The following is a 27,759-nucleotide window of genomic DNA, read 5'->3' as shown; positions in this document are numbered from 1 at the left end:
ATCGCCTTGCTTTCAAATTCACATTAACGCTGCAATCTTATGAACGTATTTAGATTGCAGCGTTAATGTGAATTTTAAATATAGTAATTCTGGCCTGCGACCTACAACCTTAAATAGCGATCAGTCTATCACAAACTCAGATGTCATGGTACGAGCATGCAACAATCGCTCACGTCAAGCGACTGCCTTTATAGGAAGTATGGGATCCGTGAGAAATAAAAAAAAATGAATGGTTGATGTCTCGTGCATTGGATACCACATGCATGGGCAACAATCGACTGACGAGTGCAAATGTGTCTCGAACTCAGACGGCTCGTAGCATTGCTATTAACGAAATTAGACGCTTAGAAGGATTTAGCTCATTTATCCCAGGTCAAGGGAACGCTGTTCTTTACAAAACAAGTCGGTCTTGCACTCGGATGACTTTCGGTTTCACATGCAGTTGAACGTTAAGTAGAAATGAGCTTATTTCAACCCAGGTCAAGCGAATATTTCTAAAAAACGGCGACAAGTGTGTCACGCTCGTGCTATGGGTACGTACATGCAACATAGGCCCACCGCTATTGTAGTAGCAGAAGTGATAGTGCTGATCGCTTTTGCAGTAGTAGAAGTTGAGTACTAATCGCTGGCACAGTAATAGACGTGATAGTGCGGTGATCAGCACTTTCACTTCTACTAATGCGACAGCGATTGAAACTATCACTTCTAATATTGTGACAGTGATCAGCACTACCAATTTTAATATTGAGACAACGCTCAGAACTATCACTTCTAAAACTATGACAGCGATCAGTACTATTACGTCTTCTACTGTGACAGCGATCAGTACTATCACTTCTACTACTGTGACAGCGATCAGTATTTTCACTTCTTCTATTGTGAAAGCGATCAGTGCTATCACGTCTACTACTGTGGCAACAATCAGTATTTTCACTTCTACTACTGTGAAAGCGATCAGTACTATCACTTCTACTACTGTGACAGCGATCAGTGATATCACTTCAACTACTGTGACAGCGATCAGTACTATCACTTCTACTACTGTGACAGCGATCATGACTATCACGTCTACTACTATGACAGCGATCAGTACTATCAATTCTACTACTGTGAAAGCGATCAGTACTATCACGTCTACTACTATGACAGCGATCAGCACTATCACGTCTACTACTATGACAGCGATCAGCACTTTCATGTTTACTACAGTGACAGCGATCAGCCCGTGATTAGCACTATCACGTCTACTACTGTGACAGCGATCAGTACTATCACGTCTTCTACTATGACAGCGATCAGCACTATCACGTCTACTACTGAGACAGCGATCAGAACTATCACGTCTACTACTGAGACAGCGATTAGCACTAGCACGTCTTCTATTGTGACAGCGATTAGCACTAGCACGTCTTCTACTGTGACAGCGATTAGCACTATCACGTCTTCTACTGTGACAGCGATTAGCACTATCACGTCTACTACTGTGACAGCGATCTGTACCATCACCTCTCTTACTGTGACAGCGATAAGTATTTTACTTCTACAAATGTGAAAGCGATCAGTACTATCACGTCTACTACTGTGACAGCGATCAGTACTATTACCTCTAATACTGTGACAGCGATCAGCACCACCATTTCTACTACTATGACAGCGATCGGCACTATCACTTCTACTACTATGACAACGATCGGCACTATCACGTCTATTACTATGACAGCGATCGGCACTATCACGTCTACTACTATGACAGCGATCAGCACTATCACGTCTTCTACTATGACAGCGATCAGCAATATCACGTCTACTACTGTGACAGCGATCAGCACTATCACGTCTACTTCTGTGACAGCGATCATGACTATCACGTCTACTACTGTGACAACAATCGGCACTAACACTTGCACTACTGTGACAGCGATTAGCACTATCACGTCTTCTACTGTGACAGCGATCAACACTATCACGTCTACTACTGTGACAGCGATCAGCACTATCACTTCTACTACTGTGGCAGCGATCAGCACTATCACGTCTACTACTGTGACAGCGATCAGCACTATCATGTCTACTACTGTGACAGCGATTAGCACTATCACGTCTTCTACTGTGACAGCGATCAACACTATCACGTCTACTACTGTGACAGCGATTAGCACTATCACTTCTACTACTGCGACACTGATTTCATAAACGATTAGTACTACTACTATAAGAATAATCATACAACGACAGTCTACGACAATGTAATGCCATGACAGGGGTAAAACCGTAATACTGCCAAGTGCTACCCCTACTGCGACGTCATGTCGTCATTACACATGAGATATTCAAAATGGCTGGAAATCGTGTTGCGGTATTACTTGTTATCATTATTTAACCTGTTTGCCCATTCACTCAGTTTTGCAAGATTATATATTTTTATTTCAGTGTTTAAAGCTGCAGTCTCACAGTTTTACCGTTTTCACAACATTTTTTATTTTTGTCTTGGAATGAGCCAATTTTTGCGTAAATATCTGCAAACCAGTGATTTAAGATTCCTGACAAAACATCAGATCGCAGATTTTCATATTTCCGTTCCAAAATTATTTTTTATGGCTTAAAAATGGAAATGGAAAAATGCATAAAACATCATTTTTCGAAATTCAATATAAAAATCTGCGATCTATTTTTTGTCGGCAGTCTTATCTGACTGGTTTACATGCATTTTCGCATTGGTTCGTTCCAAGACAAAAAATAAAAAAGGTTGTCAAAACGTTCATTTTGTGAGAGTGCAGCTTTAAATGATGTAAACAACATATTTTTGGCTGGTTCGGAAATAAGACCACGTACTCGTTTTTATAGGTACGTGATGAGGCCTTAATTTGTATACAAATTGTTTTAACATTAGTTTTGATTGTGGTTCATAGTAACTTATTGTATTTTTGCTTATGTAAATAGATTGTGATAGATTGGTCTATATTTTAAGAAATTATAATAATCTTATTGTTTTGTTATTATAATTACCTAGATATTATGATTATTATTATACATTAGTACTGTATAATTATTTTGTAGTTTGTTCCATGTTTTTTTTAGATTTATTACAATTCTCATGCTCCTATGAGCCATGAGCTATTAAAAAATCTTCCAAATCTTGTTGAAAGAATGTAGTTAAAGCGGTTTTTAATTTTAATAAATTTAAAGAACTTTTTTTAGTACCACATACGTACATTATTTTTGGAGCTAATTTCAATGCATTATAATAAATGGTTCTTAATTGCAGTGATGCACTAGAAGATCAAACGGTGTGTTTTTTTGTATTTGAAATACATTTATTTTCTATTAGAATTATTTGTTTAAAGGTGAACAGTATATGTGATGCAAAATAATATTTGAATTATCATGTTTATCTCATTGGAATTTTGTGATCAAAACAAAAAAAATGCATATGATTGAGGTACGGATATAAATATTAGGCTTCATAACGTTTATTTTTGATTAAAACTGTAGTTACGTTTGCACCAATTCCACATATCAATCTATAGTGTGCGCCTTTAAAAATACCATGTGTGATAGGGGAAGTAACCGTGAGGTGGCTCTCAATAAAAGAAAGCATTGACTTATGCTATTTACATGTTACTAGTTCTACCAAAATATCACGTGACCTACCATTGTGTGTTACAAAAAGTAAATAGTTTTACGGACTCAAAACCCTATGCTTACAACAGCATTGATTCAGAAAATGTAGAAAAGGTAACGATAAACAAGATGTTTTATAATGAATGGTCTCAAATACTATAAAATATGCCACTTAAAATAAAAAATTCTTATTCGTTCGTACTCATGCAGAATCGTACCACGATATTATTTAAAAGTTTAGCAAGACGTAAGTCGTGATTAACCCTTTGTATTCTGAGAGTTTATTAAGGTATGGCAATACCCAGTGGCTGAATTATGACTTGAACCCGCAATTACATCATTAGACAACACCAGTCATCACAACTAAGTGAGTTTAAATGCCATATATCTATCAGTGTTTATTTTAAGCGACATGAGTCGAGACATCATTGAAGTGACACATTTAGATATTCTAATAGTAGTAGAGCTGAAGGCACATAGTGAGACACAAGGATATCCGGTACTGATACGGGAGGCATCTTCCCTGGGTTTAAACCATATCTAAGCTGCGAAGCCTAAGTGCTCCTAGTCCAAATAATTGCATGTACAATGTATGTTGACTGATATTTTTACGATTTTTTGTATGGCAAATCCTTCACCTACAAATTATATTGTTCCAAAAGTAGGAAGTTATTCTGATTGGGATTCTGGGTTAAAGCATATTGTGTCAATAAAATATCATAAAAACAAGAAATATTACCAGTGATGTTATTTTATATTAGTTCCTTAAACAAAAAATAAATGTCCAATGAGTTTGATGTGTTTTTTTCATTTCATACTGTCAAAACATAATGATATATACATGAAAGGCACCTGCAAGGCTGCGGTTCACAGTTTTACAACAATCAGAACACCTCGGAGATGGCTGAGTTGTTGCGATTGTATTTACGAGGTCTATTTCGAAGCATGCCGGAGGTGGCCGAGTTGTTACGATTGGCATAATTGTTGTCTGTGTCAGTCAAGTTTCATTTTATGGGAAAGGTTAATCCTGTGTTTTAATGCATTAAAAGCTTGTTTTGTGAAAAATATCCTTGCACTTACAGGGTAAAATATGTATATAAACCAATTATCTATTTCAAACATAAAATACTTCTCTAAATACAATTATTATTTTTTTTTTTTTAAAACCTGTTTTTGCACAAACCCATTTAGACGTTAGAGATTAGAAGAATCCCGTATAACATGTCTATTATTTTAGACTAAAGTACTCCAAATCCCCCAGGATTTTATATCACAGTAAACCATCTGTATAGCCTGCCGAAATTCAATACGTTATAAACCGGCACTAACAGATTCATTGAAGCTGCAACTTTATACTTCAGGGATCTTCCATAAAGCTTTTGAATATATATTTATAATATAAATACAACACATATGAATACGACACAGTAATACAAATTGTGAAATTGGTAAAAAAGACAATAAATGGTTGAAAAACATTTGTTGTAGGTATTGTAACCACAGACTGGTAATCAGAAACATAACTTTTAAGTAAGGCCTAAAAAAATAAATTGATTGGTTAGGGTTACATCCTTTTAAAAAATAGGTAGGGTAGGTAGGCTTTTTATTTTTATTATTTTTTTTTTTTATTAGGCTTTATATAAGTATTAAGAATATCATTTTCATCATTGGAGAATGGTGTTAAAGTTATCTTCTGTAAGTTCTTGCATTTAAGGTTTAAACTACATATTGAAATGCAATTTTTTTTATTTTTTTTTTCAATTTTTTTTCAAACTGACTATAAAAACGGTAGGGTCGGCGCCTATTCCGTAGGTAGGGTGGGGTAACCCGAACGAAATGTATTTTTGTTTTAGGCCTAAGGTCTTATTACAAAAACTCTCTTTTTTCAGTATAAGCGATGTGGGGACAATACAAGACCATGTCCTCATATAGGGTGAAAGGTCATGGGCTCCCCAACACTCAAAAACTCACTGTAGTCTTCATCGTGGCTTTCATCATGTCACCTCATGGAATCATACTTACTGCAAGTGTTCCATGCTACATGAATGACACCAGCTCATGTGTCCCTGTTGAGGTTACAGAATGCTTGACAGGGGAGGTTACATTCAACTATACCTCCCTGGTTTACACCAATGGCAGCCTGTCGCAGGTGGAGATACAGACCCAGCTGGATGCCTGGTCACACCTCAAGGCTGTACCAGAATGCTGGAGCATCATACAGGTAATGGACCAAAATATACTACATGTATCAATTTGATATTGCGGTTCAGGAAAGTATTTTCTTAAATGCTATTTAATTAATGTATGTATCTTAAGTTATATATTGCTTTTTATGGCCTAATTCACCAGTCAATTATAACCATGGCCCCCAGGTCCAGGGAATAGTGGGGACCTTGACTTTTTGTCCAGCCAAGCCCGGGTAAAATCTCTGTCCTGTGAGGATGAACTGGTAAAATCCCTGCCAAATGCCCCCGTACCCCAAGGACCCTAAAAATGGCCCATTCCCCGCTTTTTTCGGCGCGAAGTCAAAACCACAGCATTCACCCGGCACTGCGGGGCCACCTGGAAGGTAAAATCACAGCCCATTTCCCCGGCTCTCCCTGGTATACCTCCAGACCTGGGGGGGGGGGGGGGTTACAATTGACTGGTGCATAAGATGTGTGTGTGTATATATATATACCAGTAAACAAAGATACTTTACATACAAAGATACAGTAATTTTTACCATTATTGCTCTTTTTAAATTTGACTTTAAAATTAATTTATTTCCAGCCATTCCTGTGTTCAGTCTACCTACCTAGGTGTGATCAAGGGGAGAGTACTGGGGTAGAACGACCAAACCGTGAGCTCTGTGAACGAGTTCGCTCCCCTTGTCAAGTGATCATTACAGCTGGAGGACAATGGCCATCATTTCTGGATTGTGAGCAGGACTTCTACGCTGAAAATTGTGGGGTATGTTAGCATTTACTGGTGTTGTTTTCAGTTGTAAGACTACTTGAAGCAAAAGTGGTAGATATTCAGGGATGTGATTTGTCCGCGGAATTCCGCGGATCCAATGGCCCAGGGACCCCCCAACCCCCCCCCCCAACCCCCCAAAAAAGAACTTTTTTTTATTGATTTTTTTAGCTGATTTACAAAATTACTAGAGTGCTTTTGGTTGTTAGAGTTGATATACAAGTTTGTTTCAAATTTAAAGGCAGAAGAACTCTCCAAAGAGCTTCTTAAAAGCCAGTTTTTCTTCGTGGCGGAAATAGTTTCAGCCCTCCAGTTGCCAGGTCAATCACATCCCTGACATTGTTATAGCCTGATGTTAATGTCAGTAGCATCCTCAGTATGCTTAACTTTCAACTTTAACAGAACATTTAAAGGGGCACAATAAACTATAGGTTTATGCAAACAAAATGTTGTTTAATTTTAATGCATTAATATGTTTAACTCATTTTACTTAAATTATCTTAACAAAAAAGTGTATGCTTTGTGAAATGGGAGGGAAACATTAGCCTTTAAAAATGGGGTTTTTCAATTTATTACTACAATATTTATATATACTACACAAACAAGCTCAGTAGCCAAAAGTTTGAACATAAAGCTTTATACCGATAGCTACAAGCCAACAGATTCCTATGTTAAAAAAGTGCCAAAATATCACCATATTTTTTTATCTTTACACAAATTGTGCTTTTTTGTTTTAATCACTAAAGACAAATGAGTTAATTATGACATTGGTAGACTGGAAACAACAGACAAGTGTTGGCATCTGATTTTTATTTATGGATTTTAAGCTCATCAATTCTGTGTAACACTTCCTGTTTTTGTAGCCAACGTTCTACGAGACCTCAAAGTTTACGACCGATGGGGAGTGTGTAGCCCCACTGATCAGCACAGGTGTGGAAGAGAACTGGTACGGGGGGATGCAGGGATGCGGGATGCAGTGTGAGGATCCGCTGTACACCCCAAATGAACACAAGGGCGTGTTTATCCTGGTTGCTGTCGTGGCGTCGCTTTGTGTGACCAGTCTACTGTTTACCATCGTGAGTGTATAGGGTTAATTTTTACTTATAAGAATTTGTATTTGCATTTGTATAAAAGAATGGCTGATATTTGTAACGTCAAGTACCATTGGTTAAATGACATTCCCCCTTATCCAATCAGAGATCAATATTAAAATAAACAATAACATCGTAAGTCCTACATATAAAATATGAATAAATATCTATACAATGACCTAGGCAAATGTAAATATGTATAAAACTCATGTTTCCAGAAATTATTGCATCATAGTTTTAATATATGATTTTGCCTGTATGACTTTGTTTCTATTTATTAACAGTAACAGGTACTGGATAAAAACGAATGATGCTTTTATGACAGCATTTTTTTTGTACATGAAAAAGAAATCCTTTGCATTACTAACAGATTGTAGGGTAAGATGTAGAAGATGACTAGTCAGATGAGGGATATGATTTGTCTGCGTATAATCATGATTTCCGCGGATCAAATGCCCATTATGGCTCAAGGGACTAAAAAAAGTATTTTGTATTTTTTAACTGATTAAAAAAAGGCTGCTTTTGATTGTTACTTGGTTTGTTTAATGTTAACAGTGTTGGCACTCCAATTTGCTTCAAATGTGAAGTACATGTAAGGACAGCCCTGCCAGGGGCTTCTAAAAATACCAGTTTTGCTTCTACGGAAGCATGATCTTCCCTCTTTAACTTCCCACTTGACTTCCATAAGGGGCCTTAAGCGCGGCCAAAACACATAACCGAAATGGTTTCAGCCCGTCAGTTGCCAGGTCAATTACAGCCCTGCCGATGTTCCAGGTGCCCCTTTTGGAAACAGTTAACAGTGAATAATACCATGCCCAGTGTTAGTCCTTAAAGAAACACTAATTTTATTCATGTGTTATGGTGACTATTTATTTCTTTTCTACAGTAATACAAAAAGACTAATCAAGTTTTTTTCTTTTTGAGTATATAAATTTATGGATGTAGACAGTCATTGAAATTAGACTTTTCGATGAACCAGCCCGAATTCTTATACTATTGCTTGGCATAAAAGTTTTGAACAAGCCCTGCTATATAAAATTCAGAATTTGAGCAAGCCCAGAAGACATTTTACCAGTGCAGGGCTTGTGGGCTTGTGCTAATATCGACCACTTTGTAGATGAATAACAAAAGCTTTACTAAAAATCATGTATGGCCAATAATCAATGACTAACATGCATGCTTAGAACCTTTATACAATGTTAATAGATAAAGCATTGACATGTTAACATTATAGTTCTTCAGAAATGAGGCGTAACAAAATTGATCTTGTGGTTCCAGTTAACCAAACAACCAGATTTAAAAGTCACAGTCTTAACAATTCAAAAAAAAAATTGATTGGGTGATTACAAAATGTAATAAAAACACAGTAAAAAAGTGTCCCCCAATAAAATGTTTGCCCTACCAACCTAGCCTGTTTTTAGCAGCATGTTTCTGGAACCAAATCATTATTTTTGTATAGTCTGTTATGAAAATGATAATTGAACTCCAAGCTTTCTAAAAGCCCTGCTATATAAAATACAGAATTTGAGCAAGCCTGGAAACCATTAAATCTGACAGTGTGACTTGCGGGCTTGTGCTGATTAATGTTTGCAATAAAACAAAAAAATCCATTTAATGGTAAAACATTTAAATTTTTATAGAAGTGAGTGCTACATTTTCAGCTCGACTATTCGAAGAATAAGGAGAGCTATACTACTCACCCAAGCGTCGGCGTCGGCGTCACCCCTTGGTTAAGGTTTTGCGTGCAAGCACACATAGGTTAATATCTCAGCAACTACTTGAGGTATTGCATTGAGACTTTATACAATGGTACTCAACCATCCAACCTACTTAATTAACCAAGTTTGATAACTCTACTTTGCATTTAATGCCAATAATAGGCCTTTATTATTTGACTTAGAAACTCTGGTTAAGGTTTTGCGTGCAAGCACACCTAGGTTAATATCTCAGCAACTACTTGAGGTTACATTGCATTGAGACTTGATACAATGGTACTCAACCATCCAACCTACTCAATTAACCAAGTTAGATAACTCTAGTTTGCATATAATGCCAATAATAGGTCTTTATTATTTGACTTAGAAATTCTGGTTAAGGTCTTGCATGTTAGCACACATAGGATAATATCTAAGCAACTTCTTGATGTATTGCATTGAGACTTTATACAATGGTATTCAACCACCCAACCTAATTGAATAATCAAGTTAGATAACTGTGTTTTGCAAATAATGGCCCTTTATTATTACACTTAAAAGTTCTGGTTAAAATTTTGCATGTAACCACATTTATGTTAATATCTCCGCACATCATGTATTGCATTGAAATCTAATCTAACAGTGATCCATGCATGTTTCCCCAAAACTTTTCAATCCTTACACTGAAAAGCGGCAGAATAGTCGAGCGTGCTGTCTCTGTGACAGCTCTTGTTATTATTTACCTTTATATTAAATTTCATTTATATCATTGCTTTTATGTTTTACATACATTCTTAAAAACTATGTCCACCATTTTTCTTAAAAAGGGAGGATTCAACCGTTCTTGTATGAAACTTTAGTTTTGTGTTTAGTTTTCCTGTGACTGGTTATTAATGCTTGTCTAGATTGTGTTGATGCAAACTAACCAGTCTTGCTTGCTTTATTACTCCCAGCAGAAGTGGGTGGGGTAAGTAACCTATATTCACCCTTTGCGTTTTGTAACCTTGGTTTGTCTTTTTCTAACCCTGTTTGAATGTTTTGTGTTTGAAGTTTTCTTTGGGCAGGGATTTTTCTGGGTGTTTTTTTTTTTCTTGTAGATAATTTTAAAGGCGCTAGACACCAGATGATACAATTGCAAGAAAAAAAAAGAAAATTGTCAAAAACTTACATAAAATTGACATGGTTGGGTACAACACATTGAATCTTACTTACTGATGTATTACATTGCTTACATATGATGCATGCATTTTATGCAGTTTTTGCGCATTTTTTGCCAATGCGAAATTTACTAAAACTTTGTGTGTAATAAATACTACAGCGTTTATCTGATCTTCATGAAACTTTGTTAGCATGATATTTAAAACCAGTGAGGATATGGGACTTCTCTGGTTAAGAACTAGGTCACTACTTAAGTCAAATACATATATTATGTGTGAACGTTTCTTATTTCTTTCCCAGTTATTTACCACTGTAGATAAAATCTTCAAAGATCTGTCACAACATTTTTTCAGCATGATTTTTAGGACAAAAATGAATATGTGTCATCTGGGGTAAAAAAAACTAGGTCAATAGGTCAAATGAAGAAAATTTTGTTTTCATATATTTAACAGTGTTTATCTTGATGGAACTTTATTGAGGTGTAAGATTTTATGCCTGTCACTATAAAGTTATGCAAACTTGTTTAAGATTACATGTCCAATCATTTTGGAGGGGCATTTAAACTGGTGGAATTTGCCATTTAAATTTGGTGGGAAATTTTACAGAGGCATACTGCTTTTATTTTGTAAATGGTTACTTGAATTAAATGCCTGGAAAAATCCTGACTGTCTTTTCTGCAATATTCTTTCCACATGTTTCTGATCATTCTCTGCCTTTCTGATATAAGTGACCATAGGCTTTTACAATGTATTACTTGTAATATTAGTAAAATTAAAAGAGTTTCATATCAATGAAAATCAAGAAGATAAATATTCCGGTGTTTTGAAAATATGACAATATTTTTACCCTTACATTCACTTGGTAAATTTGGGGCTAAATAGGAATAACATCCGTCTGTCGGAATTAATTTCCTACATAATGTCATCTTTTTACATAATTATGATTAATTAGTCCGGCAATGACATCCTGTGTCAAGGCAGCACTTAGGAGTAGTCATTTCTTCTAGTTATACCTGGACAAATTTGCATCTCAATCGCTATATACAGTCAAACCTGTTGGCTTGAACTCCCAGAAAGGCTTACCTTCAGTAGAAAGTAATTGTTGCTTTACCTCCATTTCGAGCAAACGAGGAAATCAAGCCAATGAGAATATCGAGCCAAGTGAGTTCGACCCAACAGGGTTCGACTGTACCTTTTATTTTCCTCTAAATCCTTGGTTCCTTCTTTTCTAGTACTTCACCTTTCAATTCTTTACAGCTTTCAGCTAGTAGTACTTCACCTTTCAATTCTTTACAGCTTTCAGCTAGTAGTACTTCACCTTTCAATTCTTTACAGCTTTCAGCTAGTAGTACTTCACCTTTCAATTCTTTACAGCTTTCAGCTAGTAGTACTTCACCTTTCAATTCTTTACAGCTTTCAGCTTGTATTTTATGAATTAATTGTTACTGGGCCTATTACATTTGAAACTTGACAAGAACTTGTAGTGAGTGTTTAATGTTTAGACGATCAAGATTCAAGAATAAATGCTAGCTTTCTTAGTGTTGAGTACAATGCCTCTATACTAGCCAGTGGACATGAGCAAGCTTCTAAATTACTCTCATAGTTAAACCAATGAATGGCAAAATAAAGTTAAAGTTGCCAATTTTTATTCTCAGACAGTATTATAATATATCAGATTTTGTATTTAAAAAATAGGTGTGTATTATATTTTTAAGTCTGAGTTATATAATGCAATGCCTTATTTAATCCCATTTTTAGTGATGGTTGAATAATCATCTGCAGCCAATTGTTTAAAACTGGTTAAGATTTTGGTTTGGTTAAAGTTGTCTAGAATGTTTATTGATTGGTCAATTTTTATCCAATAATAAATTCTAACCAATCAAATCTTTTAAATAAGACAGCAAGCCAGCAACCCAAGAGATGATAACCTGTGGACAACTTATCCAAGTTTCATTTAATTGGTTGCTGGCTTTTAGCAATGTAGTATCTCTTTTTCACAATTAAAAATCTGCACTCTCACAGATTGAACATTTGATAACTTTTTTCTTTTTTTTGTCTTGGAACGAGCCAATTTTTACAAAAATGCATGGTAACCAGTAATGTAACACTGCTGACAAAAAATCAGATCGCATGATTTCATATTTATGTTCAAAAATTGATGTTTTATGCATTTTTTTTAAAGCATTTGTTATGTAATGCTTTTAGCTATAAAATATTAATTTTCGAACGTAAATATGAAAATTGCGATCTGATCTTTTGTCAGCAGTCTTATATCACTGGTTTGAAGATATTTAGGCAAAAATTGGCTCATTCGAAGAATAAAAAAGTTGTCAAAAAAATTAATCTGTGAGAGTGCAGCATTAAAGGACCCTGGTTGCATTCTAAATAAGATTGAAAAACGCATTTGTTTGAAAAAAACTTTGGTTTAATCTCAATTTTCAGATCACATTTGTGCTAGACTGGAAAGTTGGCCGTAAATACCCCGCGGTGATCCTGTTCTATATAAACGGCTGTTTTTTGGTTGCGACTCTCGGTTGGATGGTACAGCTAATGGCAGGGGAGGGTGTGACATGCAGAAAAGATGGAACTATTCGGAAAAATGAACCTCTTATTGGGTAAGTATTGCTGATCTATTTTCTGAAAACAGGAGTCTGTTATGTTCATGATTTGGATGTACTTTGTGCTTACAAGTGATCAGTTTTCTTCATCAATCAAGATAAAATTTATTGTCCCAGGTATAGTGTTGTTTATTTAGGTCTTACACATGTACTTCACAATGTAAGGGTTTTAGCTTTAGAAGAGTTATTGAATGGTGCTATACCCTTGTGTTTTTTTAAGCACCCTTCTGCCCACAAATCGACCAGTAAATATTTATTTTTTCTATAAAAACTTTTAATATGATTTTATATTTAAATAAATAAATACCTGCAAACAATGTATTTGGCAGTTGAAACCTAATATTACTTCAATTCAATACATCCCTATCATTTTCCACAATGAAAGTCTTTATAGCCCGATAAAATGTGCCCTTTCACCCTGTCCCTTTTCTGAATCACCTGTCCCTTTTAAAACCTAAAAATATCCTTAAGTGTATAGTTTGTCTATGAATGGGGGTATTCTTTACCCTCAGTGATACATTGTGTTTATGTGTTGTAGGAAAAGTGCTGCTCATTTAAATGTGTTCATTTTAAAATTTGTCTAAGTGTACCTTTTTCTGTTAAAAGTATGACCTCAAAAATTTAATTACAATGCATGGGAGTGAGATAACTCTATTTTGCATAAAATGCAAATTGTGGCCCTTTATTAATCAACATAGATATTCTGGTTAGTTTTGCATGTTGCCACATTTAAGTCCGTGCATCAGCAAATACATTATGTATTGCATCAAACTTAAACATGTGATCCCAACTATTAAACTTACTTAAATCAAGTAAGATAACTCTTGCATACAGTACAATGCAAATTATTATTTTTATTATTCGACTTAAAAATTCAGGTTTTACATGTACGCACATACCCGGTATGCTTCTTTTGACTATATTTGATTCTATGTTATAGGTCAGGGGAGAGTGCAACATGTACAATTGTGTTCATTCTGGTGTACTACTTCACAATGGCAGGAGTGGTGTGGTACGTCATGCTGGCTTACTCATGGGACATCCACTTCAAGGTAACGGGACTAACCTATTCCAAACTGAATACATGGCTGGTATTCAATATATTGGTCTTGGATCTAGTACGATGTAGCTAATCGGATTACTTGTTATTTATCACAGACCAATAGAGTGAATGAAGTCAATGATGTATGCCCTGAGATAAACTTAAGGTGAATATTGAATACCACCTCAGTTTTGATGATAATAGAAGTAAAATGACATCTATCTGAAAGGGTTTTCTGATCAGCTGTTTGATGTGGGTGGGTGCACAGGCGTCTGAATCATTGTTTGTAACTAAAATGTTGATTAAAACCGGATTCACGGTAGAGTCCATTTTTTTTTTCAAATTTCTCAACCAACATATATATAATCCATTTTAAGATAGGTGACATGAATTAAAACGAAATGTTAAAGAGGATTAATTTGAAGACTGATACAGTTGTTTCTAACATTGTGATGTTAGTCATTTCATGATGGATTTAAATTATCTATACACAGAAGCATAAAATCACTTTAATATTTCTGTGTATAGTGCTGTTTACACAGGAAGTCATTGATGTTTGGAATTTGCTATACAGTTTCCGACTAAAGAAAAAGACGAGAATGGGACATTGAATAATGCGTGTTTGTCTAAAGACGATATAGTTATACAAACATATCGCATACCATTTTAAAGGTAATTGACTCCCCTTTTTATGTCACCTATTTAAAAATTGTTTATATGTTGGTTGAAAAATTTGAATAAACCTGGACTCTACCGTGAAATCCAGTAAGTTTGAGTTACACACCTTGTTTCTTTTTTGTATATCAAAGTCACTAAATATCTTCAGATGTGTCGTTTGTCTCATTTTATGTATCCAAAATGGTTTTAATCAACATTTTAGTGACAAACAATGATTCAGATGCCTATGGGTGGGTGGGTATAGGTTTGTCCTAGTTGTGTAATGGTGATGGAAAGTAGTTCTAAAAATAATCCTATAATGATTATGGTCAGTTTCTATTTGTATTATATATTATAACGAGGTCATAAATCTTGGAATATTATCAAAATACAGTGATATACGGATGAATCATCTTTAAATATAAAAAGAAGGGACAAATTTATGTATAAAAATATATTAAAATGTTTATATATGTATGTTATCATTTGAAGTGTATAGACTTTTACCATTTGAAGTGTATAGACTTTTACCATTTGAAGTGTATAGACTTTTACCATTTGATGTGTATAGACTTTTACCATTTGAAGTGTATAGACTTTTACTATTTAAAGTGTATAGACTTTTACCATTTGAAGTATATATACTTTTACCATTTGAAGTGTATTGACCTACTTTGGAGTGTTTAGACTTTTTCTATTTGAAGGGTATAGACTTCTAACATTTGAATGTATAGACTTTTTCCATTTGAAATGTATAGACTTCTACCATTTTATGTGTATAGACTTTTAACATTTTACCGGTACAGACTTTTACTATTTTATGTGTGTAGACTTTTACCATTTGAAGTATATTGACTTGAACCATTTAAAGTGTATTGACCTACCATTAGAAGTGAATAGACTTTCTATTTGAAGTGTTTAGACTTTCTATTTGAAGTGTTTATACTCTTTCCATTTGTAGGGTATATAGACTTCTAACATTTGAATGTATAGACTTTTACCGTTTGAAGTGTACAGACTTCTACCATTTGAATGTATAGATTTCTACCATTTGAAGTGTATAGACTTATATATACTGTTCAAATCACTACCATGCAGGCTCTAGGTACAGTGCGAGACGACCTGTCAAAGAAGACGGCTTATTTCCACATCATCAGCTGGTGTCTGCCGCTCGTTCTCACCATCATCTGTCTGTCTACATCTGTCGTGAGTTGTTGAAAATAGCAAAACCCTGATAAAATGATAACTGGACATGCTCAAAAAAAAAAAAAAAAAATTTGCCTGGCTTGTAACATTTTTACATCCTCTGATTTTCAAAAACAAAGTAATGGTACTGTCGTGTTTTTGGTGTTGTTGTTGTTGAATACGTCATTGTGCAAAAACCTTAACCTTTGCCAGAATTTAAATAATCATTAAAGACAGTATGCAAATATATATCATGGGCCAATCGTGCAAGAGTATTGGAACATTTTAAGCTCATCTATTTTTCATAAAAAAATCTGTGTAAAGCGTGGTTGTCATTACAATTTATCATTTAAATATATGTTCTTTGTAAATTTCTTTCAACAACATATTGAATTGTTATATATCTTAAAAAAAACAACGAAATAAACAACAGTATGAAAAAAAAAAATTGAAATAAACAACAGTATGTTGTGCTTTTAAAAGGTACCCATTTAAAGATAAAACAAACACAAATAAAAGAAAGAAAGTTTCGTTACAAATTGAATGATGAAATGATTATTGTCTTAAATGTACTCAGATTTGTTATCGTGACCATCATAACTTTTGGTGAGCAATACATATATCTTTACTAATAAACGGGCCATTCGTGATTGTTCCAAAATGAAGGAATGATATGAATAGATGAAAACTTGAATTTATAAACAACTTAACATCAAAAAATAATTTTAAAATATATTCACAACCTTCTGTTTCAGATTGATGCCGACTCCATCAGCGGGATTTGTTTCCCTGGTTTTACCAAACTCTGGGTGCGGGTGGGGTACGTCCTGGCCCCTATCTGTATCTCTCTCACCATTGGGGCTGTGTTCTCATTTAGAGGTATATTTTTTTACCTCACCTTATTTTCAAAGAAAAGCATTCAGAATATTGTCATAATCTTGGTTTTGTGACAGGCAGTCATTCTCATCCTGTTTGTCATGCTAAACTTTTTTATGTCAGACATTACTCAAAGAGCTTTGAGATATTTACATGAAATGTAGTACCAATGAATAAACATGTGTAGCAAGCCCACAACTCTGGCCTTAGTGAATGTTGGGTTATACTCCTTGATTGTCACTGTTTTGGTGTGCAGGCTGGTCGGGTTTTTGAAGCTAAAAAAAAAATGTTTTAGTTTTGATGTCAAGGTTTGGCTAAGCTAAGGCAGCAAGTTTATGGTTCTATTTGGCAATATCTTGGAAGCACAAACATAAAGGTGTTTGCATGAAACCTAGTACTCATGTAGATGAGTAGTGCTCTTAGCTTTCTGTAGCGCTCATTTTTGTTATTTGAACATCTTGATCAAAGTACAGCTTTTAACTTGTTGCGGAAACAAAACTCACATGTTCATATAACATCGTGCCATCAAGCTTTCTGTATCTCATACAATTTTGATATGTATCTGTAACCAATTATATACAAATCTCTGTAAAATAAACATATATAAATTCACAGTTACAAAAGATAACTTAAAGTAAACTTCAAAGTTGCAAAAGATAAATCATAGCATAATTTTTTCTTACAATTATTCTCAACTTGTCTGGTTGTGGTTTGTATGTCTTTCAAATAATGTGTATTGTTTCATCCTAGGTTTGAAAACATTAATCAAAGTAAGGAAGGACTCGCCACCGTTTATTGGAGCGAAGGCTACATCCAAAATACATGATACAATCATCCGACTAGGTGGGTTTTGTAGTATTAAGTTTTTTAGATTCTTAAACGAGTAGGAGTAAAGTAAAGCTCATCTGCATGTAAGAATTCTGATGATGAAAAGTTGAGGTGTTATGATAACATTGTGACGAAGTGATGGAAATAGCATTGTGAAGAAGCTTAAATGTCTGTGATAACTCAGAAGTTGAATTTACATTTTGTAGTGTAAGCACCATTATTCGACCTTTGCTAACATGTTAAGTGTGTTTTTACTACTAATAGTTCCAGTGTGTCCATATTTTTTACAATGCATATATATGTTCATGTATTGTACGGTAACATTTTATGATATGCGCTCGTATTGTGCAATTCTATCTTCCAACAAACTTTTCATGTGTGTTCATTAAGGCTATTTAGTTTACAAATTTTTGTTAACGTGTACATAATAAATAAAACAATGCCCCAGCTTTCCGCTGGCATTTGCCATTGTTGCCATTTGCGACAAAATCTACAATTTTTAGCTCCACTGGCCGAAGGCCATGGAGCTTATGTCGTCACAGATTGTCCGTCGTGAGTGCGTGCGTGCGTGCGTGCGTGCGTGCGTAAACTTTTAGTTTAAACGACATCTCCTCTGAAACTGATAAGTGGATTTTGACAAAACTTCACAGGAATGTTCCTTTGGTGGTCCTTTACCAAAATTGCTCAAATGGTTCCGGTCCATTGCACAATATGGCCGCCAGAGCTAAAAATAGCAAAATCTTTAAACGACATCTCCTCTGAAACGGTTCGGCAGATTTTGATGAAACTTGACAGTAATGTTCCTTGGGTGGTCCTTTATTAAAATTGCTCAAATGGTTCCGGTCCATTGCACAATATGGCCGCCACAGCTAAAAATAGCAAAATCTTTAAACGACATCTCCTCTGAAACGGATAGGCAGATTTTGATGAAACTTGACAGAATTGTTCCTTGGGTGGTCCTTAACCAAAATTGCTCAAATGGTTCCGGTCCGCTGCACAACATGGCTGCCAGGGCAAAAAAATAGAAAACCTTTAAAGAACATCTTCTCAGAAACCGATGATCAGATTTTGATGAAACTTAACAGAAATGTTCCTTGGATGGTCCTTTACCATAATTGCTCAAATGGTTCCGGTCCATTGCACAATATGGCCGCCAGAGCTAAAAATAGCAAAATCTTTAAACGACATCTCCTCTGAAACGGTTCGGCAGATTTTGATGAAACTTGACAGTAATGTTCCTTGGGTGGTCCTTTATTAAAATTGCTCAAATGGTTCCGGTCCATTGCACAATATGGCCGCCACAGCTAAAAATAGCAAAATCTTTAAACGACATCTCCTCTGAAACGGATAGGCAGATTTTGATGAAACTTGACAGAATTGTTCCTTGGGTGGTCCTTAACCAAAATTGCTCAAATGGTTCCGGTCCGCTGCACAACATGGCTGCCAGGGCAAAAAAATAGAAAAACCTTTAAAGAACATCTTCTCAGAAACCGATGATCAGATTTTGATGAAACTTAAAAGAAATGTTCCTTGGATGGTCATTAACCAAAATTTGTTTAATGGTTCCAGTCCACTGCACACCATGGCTGCCAGAGCTAAAAAATTAAAAAAACTTTATACGACTTGTCGTCGAAACCGATGACCTTTTTTCGATAAAACTTGACAGAAATGTTTGTTTGGTGCTCCTTTACTCAAATTGCCCAAATCATTTCGGTCAACTGCACAACATGGCAGCCAGAGCTATTAAAGTAAAAAAAAAATTTAAATAAATTCTCCTCAAAAATTGATGATTGTATTTCTATGAAACTTGATAAAAATGTTCGTTAGGTGGTCTTTGCTTGAACCTTTTGGCCAGTGGAGCACAGGCACTGATGTGCCTCTTGTTCAAATTTGGCGAATTTATTGCAACAATGATTAATTTTCAAAATATTTTCTTAAATCGACGTAAGTGGCGCCCATGCGGCCTGCACGATAATCTTTTATGCCATTACAATGCCATACAAGACATGACTCCTGGAACATACTATAAACTTATATACGTCCATATCTACATGTTTAATAGATTTTTTATACAAATTTCATCCATTTCAGGTGTGTTCATACTGCTAACGTTTGTGCTGGTACTGATTACCGTGTGTGTTCACCTTTATACGTTTATCAACACGTCGACATGGGAGAACAATCTTCTCACCTACACCTAGTATGTGCTTAATGATATAATAGGGACCTGGGGCTGTATTCAATAAACAACTTAAGATTGAACTTAAATTTAAGGATTAGAAGTGTTTTGATTGGCCTGTATATTAAGCTGACCAATAGGCTGTATGGAATCACTGAGGCATGTCGAAGGATTACTGGCTCAGGGGCTATATTCAATTCACAACTTTGATTTAACTTAATTTAATATAAAATTAATTGGCCAATACATGAAAGGAATCATTCAGCCGTGACTCATGATCAAAGTTATATTGAATATGACCCCTTAGGGATCAGAATTTTTAACTTTTGTAAAAATCTTTTCCAAAGAATATGATTTAAAATCAATAAACTTGTCATTAAGATACAATAATTATTGTTTTTACAGTATTAAAAAGATAAACTAAAGAAAGGTGACCAGGTATTTCTTATATCAGAATTCTAACTCTAGAAAAAATCCTCATCAAAGAATAAGATTAACATTAAAACTTGATGATCTTGTCATTATTAAAGGTACGGTTATGATTTTTTACAGAAATAATAAGATTTACAATATAAAGTTTACCTTACTTTTCACAGTTGCCGTTCAAACATCTCAGTGAGCCAGATTATTGAAGGAACCGTGTCTACCTCCTGTGAGATAGAGAGCAGGCCGAGTGTGGTTGCGGTGGCGGTCCATATCATCACGTTTTTCGCTGCAAGCCTCGTCTTCAGTTCATGGTCCTGGAACAAAGCTTCCATAAACGTGTGGAGGAGGACATTTAGAAGGTCAGGCCCAACTAGTTCAATTGACAGAAGTTTGTTTTATCCTGCCTGATAGATAAGTTTTGAAAATGGAATTTGATGCTGAACATAAAAAAAATTTGGCCTAATTTATTTAGTTTAAACTATCTTGGTTTGATGGAGCGGACAGCTATAAGCAGGGATAATCCACTCCTCTGCCTGATTCTCTTCTAGACATCAGTACTGGTGTCCTTTTTAGGGTCAAGAGAACACGCTGCTGATTTGGCTTCAGTTTGGTTGGGCTGGACAAGTGAGTTGCCACCGGGTACTCTAATTGTCCCCCATTTAGGGCTGAAAGCGTCCCCTCAACACATTGATAAAATGGTTTCAGTCCTTCTGCTACAAGGTCATCACAGCCCTGGTTTTGTTAAAGAGTTAATAAGTTTGAGTTCATATTTCCAGGATATGTAACAAGCCCGTCAATGAGCCTCAGAGGCTCCACAAGCATCGACTGGTGGCGCGCAGGATGAAGAGGCAGAAACAACGCAGCAACGAGAGACTCTCAATCAGCTATGGGACCGATCACGATGATCCTGTTGGTAGGATCTAACTTACATTTTTATCCAGGTTTTCAATGAAACCATGTTATTAGAATGAGAATGTCATTTATGGGTTGGCAGACTGGTGGGTGTCAAACATTGGTTTCCGCCCAATAACATAAGTTATGAGTGATGAATAGTGATGAAACTTGGTGTGTAGGTAGCTTATGTGAAATGCTAGCTTTGGATTGCTTTTAAGGGGGTAGGGTCAAGGTCATAAAGCTTATTATGAATGTTGCAGCCAAACTAAGCACACAAGACACTTAGCTAGATTTGTTTATTTTTATTTTAATTATTTTCATTATAGAATGAATGCTGTTGTCCAATCAGATAGATCGCAACTAATAGTTGTAAGTAAGTAAGGGGAAGTCACTGTGGTACAATGATTTGACGAATTGAATTTTTCGTCAACGAATAATTTTTCAGATATCGTCAATGATTACCTGACAGTCTGATTAATCACCCCATTACTAAGAGAAAGGCTGCTGCTTTTTCTAACTGTACTCATGAGAGATTAACTTGCTATGATTTCTAAGCCCCCATATGAAAAACTTGGTTTTGTCACAATGCCATGCTTCTGGTAAACTTTAAATGCTCTCACTTTCAACTTTCATATCTCAGAGTGTACAGGGCTGGTAGAGAATTCCAAACATGACATATAAAAAAAATATTTGTAACAGTGTAACATTCAAGTATATCACACCTCGTGAAAATCAAAAGTGAATATAGTATTTGGTGCTCACTTGGTGAAATATATTACAATCTTACACTGTAACACAATTATTGTCTATAAATTACATTTGTTGTTGGACATAATGAAAGGAATATTTAATGTTTTGATTATTCTCCAAAAGTAAATCAAAATATTCCTTCTGATTTGATTTGATTGTAGATACAGCTTGGGGTCCAATTTTGCAACACTAACAATCATTCAATACAGAATATGCTGAACAAGTTTTTGAAACATTTCATTCTTTGGAAGAAACATTTTCTTATGCTATAAAATAATCTTTAAGGGAGATAATATGAACTGTGGGCAAATGCTCATGATTGTTATCTGCTTCTCAGCCAGTAGAAATAATTAAAACATAAGAGACAATTATTGACAAATTCCTCCTCTATTTTCAAATTACGACATAATACTTGATGTCTTCTTCCGTTTCAGGTATGAGGTTAACAAGTTTTTGAAACATTTCACTCTTGTTCGAAGAAACATTTTCTTATGCTATGAAAAATAATCTTAAAGGGAGATAATGTTAACTGTGGGTAAATACTAGCAATGCAAAGGGAGATAATGTTAACTGTGGGTAAATACTAGCAATGCAAAGGGAGATAATGTTAACTGTGGGTAAATACTAGCAATGCAAAGGGAGATAATGTTAACTGTGGGTAAATACTAGCAATGCAAAGGGAGATAATGTTAACTGTGGGTAAATACTAGCAATGCAACCAGTTACTCCAATGCATCGAAAAACCAGTTTTAAACTCGCGGATTCGAATCCATACAGACAGATCAAAATTCGATTCTTTCCGCATATCAAACATGCATGCAGCCAAATGACCTGGGGCCGTGATTACGAACAGTCTCAAGTCCAAGTCTAGACTCAGACTCAGAAAAGCATTTTCATAAAGGAAGAAAAAAATCATATTTATTTCATTTCTTTTACAAAATGTAGGTATATATTAGTAAAATTATCAAATAGCAACATGTTTCAGCACGTTTTACCATAAATGCTCTGATAAAAAGAATATTACAATGAAATGAAATTTTGCAATAATGAGTCTCGAGTCTGAACTCAGACTTGAGACTGTTCGTAATCACTGCCCCTGTTGTATCCGCATTCTAAACATGTCTACTTTTATTATGCAATGTGCTGTTGGTTAGTAGTTAATCTGGCATCCAATTATTAATAGAGTTTCAAATACTTTCATTCATACTAGCCTTGTAACATTCATACTAGCCTTGTAACATGGCGTCTTCCTCATTGATAGATGCTCCTAAAAACTTAAATCAGGTTAATGGTGGTTATCTGCTCTGCATCCAGTAAAAATAATATTAAAACATAAAAGACTATCCCTAACAACTTTCTTATCTATTGTCAAATTATGACATATTATACTGGATGTTTTCTTCCATTTCAGGTATGAGGTTTGAACGTAACAGTGCGAGTTCCCATTCTCTGTCCTCAGGATTTGCTGTCTCTATGCCCAAACATCGGGGCCGCAGGAGTATGCTAAATCCACATTTCAGGCATGGGCGGCGCAGACATGCTGACTCAGGTTTGATTGAAATCTTTTATGAATTATTATCATATTTAAACAAATTAATATGTGTAATAGTCAAACTAAAGTCCTTTTGGTCAAAAGATATATCATTTAAAGCTGCACTTTCACAGATTGATTATTGAAAACTTTTTTTTATTTTTTGTTTTAGAATGAGCTGTATTTTGCGTAAATATCTGGAAACCAGTGCTTTAAGACTGGTGTCAGAAGAGCAGATTTACTAATGCTTTAAGAAAGATTAAAATTTTGGCTGTTTTCCAAACAATTGAGTTCTGTTCTATTATAAGCTAATTTATATGATTGAATTGATGTCATTAATGCCAAAAGCAGCTGATTCTGAGACAAAAAAAAGTTCAAAACTGTCAATTTGTGAGAGAGCAACGTTAAAGGAATGTATCACAGTATGTCTTATGAAACTAATTCTTCTGTTTTATTTTCCTCTCCAGATGCACTGTCTCAGGGGTCAAGAAAGGGGTCATCAAGGTCATCACATCGAAGGTCATACGAGTCAAGTATGAGCCAAAAACTGAGCGACATTGAGCGGGAAATTAGGGAAGAGGAACGAAGAAAACGCCGAAAGAAAAAAAGAAAGCACCGACAAAACCGCATACAACCAATCTTTGGACCTTTATTAAGTGATATGAATTCTTTGAACTCTTATAAAATGAAGAATTTAATTCATCGGCAGAGGCATAAAAGTGATTCATCTGATATAAGTAAGGCATCTGCTAATGGTGTTTGTGTGAATGTAAACAACAGAAAACATTTTCCAATGCAGTCAGTTGGCTCGTCAAATAATATTTCCGACTCGATTTTGACTAAGAATACTGATAGTATATCAGAAATAGATCTACCTCAAACAAAACCAGTACTGCCAGATTTCTCAATATTTACTGCAAAAGCTGCTTTACTGCCTACTAAAACTGGTGAAAAGGGAGATAACTCGAATACAAATGGCAACTCAACTTTAAAGGGAGCTAATCCCTCACCAAGTGGAAGTTTTCGAAGAGGAAGAAGAAGAGAAGTTAAGCTGGAAATGACTGAAACAAGCTTCTATCAGGAAGATGACGAGAATATTGAGATGGGAGGAAACCAGGTGATAAATTGTGAAGAAAACTGTCACGAAACAGGGGAGGTCAAAGGAAACTTGAAAGAATTAGGTCCCTTAGTGAATGAAATATTTGAGCAAGCAAGGGCAAGTTCGGGGAATGGGAGAAGTTCCACGCAAGGGCAAAGAGACCCAATGGGAAGCAGTAGACTGGGATCTGCCTCAAGTAGAGGCAGTAGGGGAAGTAGAGGGAGCCAGTCTAAAACAAGAGATTTTAAATACGCAAATACAAAGGTCAGTCTACCGCCTGAGGTTCCTCGAAATGAGGGGGACAAGACAGCAAGAAAAAGACCCTTTTCTGGTGATTATATTTTAACATCTCAAAGAAACAGTGCCAAGAGAGATGAATCAACAAGAAAATCTCAATCTCAGCCAAATAGTCGAGTTTCCTCTGCAACAGATGGTCATAAGCGTCAGATTGGCCATAATGGTAAGTTAGACTTCACTGATGGACAAAGTTGGTCTCGATTTTTGCAAACAAAGGGCTATACTGCGGGTCAGTTGTTTGGTCCAATTCAAGGTGATAACCGAACTGGTCCTAGTGGTCAAGATGCTGGTAACATATTTAGTAATCCTTTAATCTATGAAAGAGGTCATCTTGGTTACCAAGGTCAGAACTATCGTCTAAACCCTGGTCAACTGCAGCTAATGGATAAAAGCCATTTTCAGCCAGTGGAAAATCAAACAGGTGATACTCATAGTACAGGATTTGTAGTAGGTAATGAGAACACAGATGAATTTGGAGGTAAAAATATAAGCTATTCTCCAAGACCTTACACCAATCCATTCAGAAAAAATCGTGACCCAACTGAAGGTGATGTTCTTGGTGATGATCCTGATGTTGCTGATTCTCCAGTTAATGTAAGTGTTGAGAACACGGTCATTGGAACATCAGATAAATGTAATGCTCAACCAAATGTGAATGTTCTTAACATTGAACAGGAGCAAATTGAATCAGTACTACTTAAAAGACCTTATACAAACCCCTACAGAAGACATAGAGACGCAGATAATGATGATGATAATTTTGAAGAAGGTTGTGAATTAAATGGTGACTGTTTAGGTAAACCAGGACAGATGAATGTATCAGTTGAAGTTCATAAAGAAGCTGGTTCTTCAGAGGAGACTGTTAACATTCTGAATGTGGAAGCTGAACATTGTCACCATTGTGGTGCCCATAAACACGCTGCTGGAACAGTAAATGTGTTAGATATTGCTGCTGAACAGATGTACGGAAGTGGGGATTATGCTCAGGTAGTTAAAGATGTTGATGTTGATATGGGAACTAAGAAAAGGCCAGTGATAAATGTTGATGTGTTAAATGTTGAAGCCGAACAAAGTGACCATGAAAAGCTTAAAAATGTGATGAAAGTGTCTGAAACTGAATGTAGAAATGATGACCTTTCTATAATTGGGTCAGAATTAGTTGTGAATGACAATACAAATGGAAAGAATCGTGGTAAAGAAGTGAAATCAGTTGGAGTTGTTAAAACTAAAACAAAAATGCCAAAGATGAAGAATGAGAAGGGACATAGAGCAAATCCTGTTGTCATGGAGAGTTATATTGGTGAACAGGGAACGGATATTCTAGAAAAAGAACAAGATAACAAAGATATAAATAAAAACAAAGGCAAGGGAAAGGCTACTGAAGAAAACATCATTGCATCACCAAGAGAGATCAAAACACTAGCTATAGAAACTGAAAGAAACCCAATTAATATTGCCAAAGAAATTGTTCTCAAAGAAGGTAAATTTAAAGATCAAGGAAAAGTTAGTGCTTTCGATGGAAGGGGTCTTAAAGGAAAACAACCCCTGACAAATTATGCCATTAAAGACCCCATTAAAACCACTGGTGCCATTGTTTTAGCTAAGAAAGATAAGGAGCCTGATGTCAAAATTATACATAATACAAGTAAAGTGGTAGAAAATATACCAATGAAAACACAAGTACTAGGCAATAAAGCTGTCAGAGCAAATATGAAAGTGGAGTCGAAGCCTGGTCTACCAATAGGTCCTAAACTCAATGCAGTCAATAGTAACAGTGTGGAGAGTGATTCAAGAAAAAGTGCTTTGCCTCCGAGAAAAAGGTTTGGTTCTCAAGGGTCAGGCTCAACTAGTTCTAGGTCTACTAGTGCAATAACTAGGTCATCAGGTACTAGTCGAAACTCTGACACCAGTCATAATGAAAATTTGGACAATTGTTTACCGAGTTCTGGAAATATAAGTTTAGGCTTTATTAACGAGAATTATAAACCACCAAAGGATAGAAGTAGTTCAAAGAATAAAGTGCCTTACGATAAATCTGTTGGAATGTTTGATTTTCTAGAGTGTGATGATTTTGATTCGGAATACGATGATGTTTCGACTGATAATTTGACTGATACATATACCTACACAGATGATGATTTGACTGAAGTTTCCTCTCTGCCTTGTTAAGACATATCACCTCATTTGAGTGTTGAAGCTTATGATTTTCTTAAAGTGCATTTAAAGAGGCATTTTGACTAGGTAGAATTAGTGTTTTTGAAGATATGATTTTAATCAGATATACTTGATTATTTCTTTGCATTTATTATTGTATGTGGTCATCATTGATATTATTGTGATCAACATCATTAACTCATTCAGCGTCACCATTACTGTTGCTCTAATCACCATCACCATGACTTCACCAATTATCATTATTATCATCATCATCATCATCATCATCATCATCATCAACATCTTCTTCATCATCATCAACAACAACATCTTCATCAATATCATCATCTGCTTCATCATCCTCTTCATTGTTGTTGCTGCAATCGAATGTATTATTCTTGTTTATAGATGAATATAATGCATGTAGGTAGTTAGTTTATGTACAAATTGTATTTCTGTGTTGTGTAAAATGGCAGTAGTTTTATGTCATAAAGAATCTCATTTGCTATAGTTTACTATTGGTGCCTGTTTATACTTTGTGTTTCTTATTCTGTTTTTTTTTACTGCTTTATACCTGATTTAAAGAATATTTTTAAAGAAATGAAAACTGAATAAACTATTTTATTACCGAATCAGGCTTGTTAACTATCCTTTTAGTTTTAACTTAAAACACCCTCAGTTATTGTGTCTTGAGTAGAAGCAACT

At 35.4% G+C, this 27,759-nt stretch overlaps 1 protein-coding gene across 1 annotated transcript; it reads left to right on the top strand.

The window, feature by feature from the left end:
- Window positions 1–3,624: 3,624 nt before the first annotated feature.
- Window positions 3,625–27,680, top strand: LOC128206108 (uncharacterized). The gene is made up of 14 exons (XM_052908301.1): window positions 3,625–3,735; window positions 5,511–5,842; window positions 6,394–6,573; window positions 7,440–7,652; window positions 12,961–13,133; window positions 14,077–14,188; window positions 15,934–16,041; window positions 16,776–16,899; window positions 17,647–17,739; window positions 19,816–19,924; window positions 20,500–20,688; window positions 21,106–21,242; window positions 23,385–23,522; window positions 23,972–27,680. The coding sequence occupies exons 2-14, from the start codon at window positions 5,519–5,521 to the stop codon at window positions 27,067–27,069; spliced, it is 4,998 nt and encodes a 1,665-aa protein (XP_052764261.1). The 5' UTR covers window positions 3,625–3,735; window positions 5,511–5,518; the 3' UTR covers window positions 27,070–27,680.
- The last annotated feature ends 79 nt before the right edge of the window (window positions 27,681–27,759 follow it).

This window comes from Mya arenaria, chromosome 10 (assembly GCF_026914265.1).
Source record: "Mya arenaria isolate MELC-2E11 chromosome 10, ASM2691426v1".
Lineage (NCBI taxonomy): Eukaryota > Metazoa > Mollusca > Bivalvia > Myida > Myidae > Mya > Mya arenaria.
The sequence above is the reverse complement of the archived record's forward strand: the minus strand, read 5'-3'. Positions and strand labels throughout refer to the sequence as shown.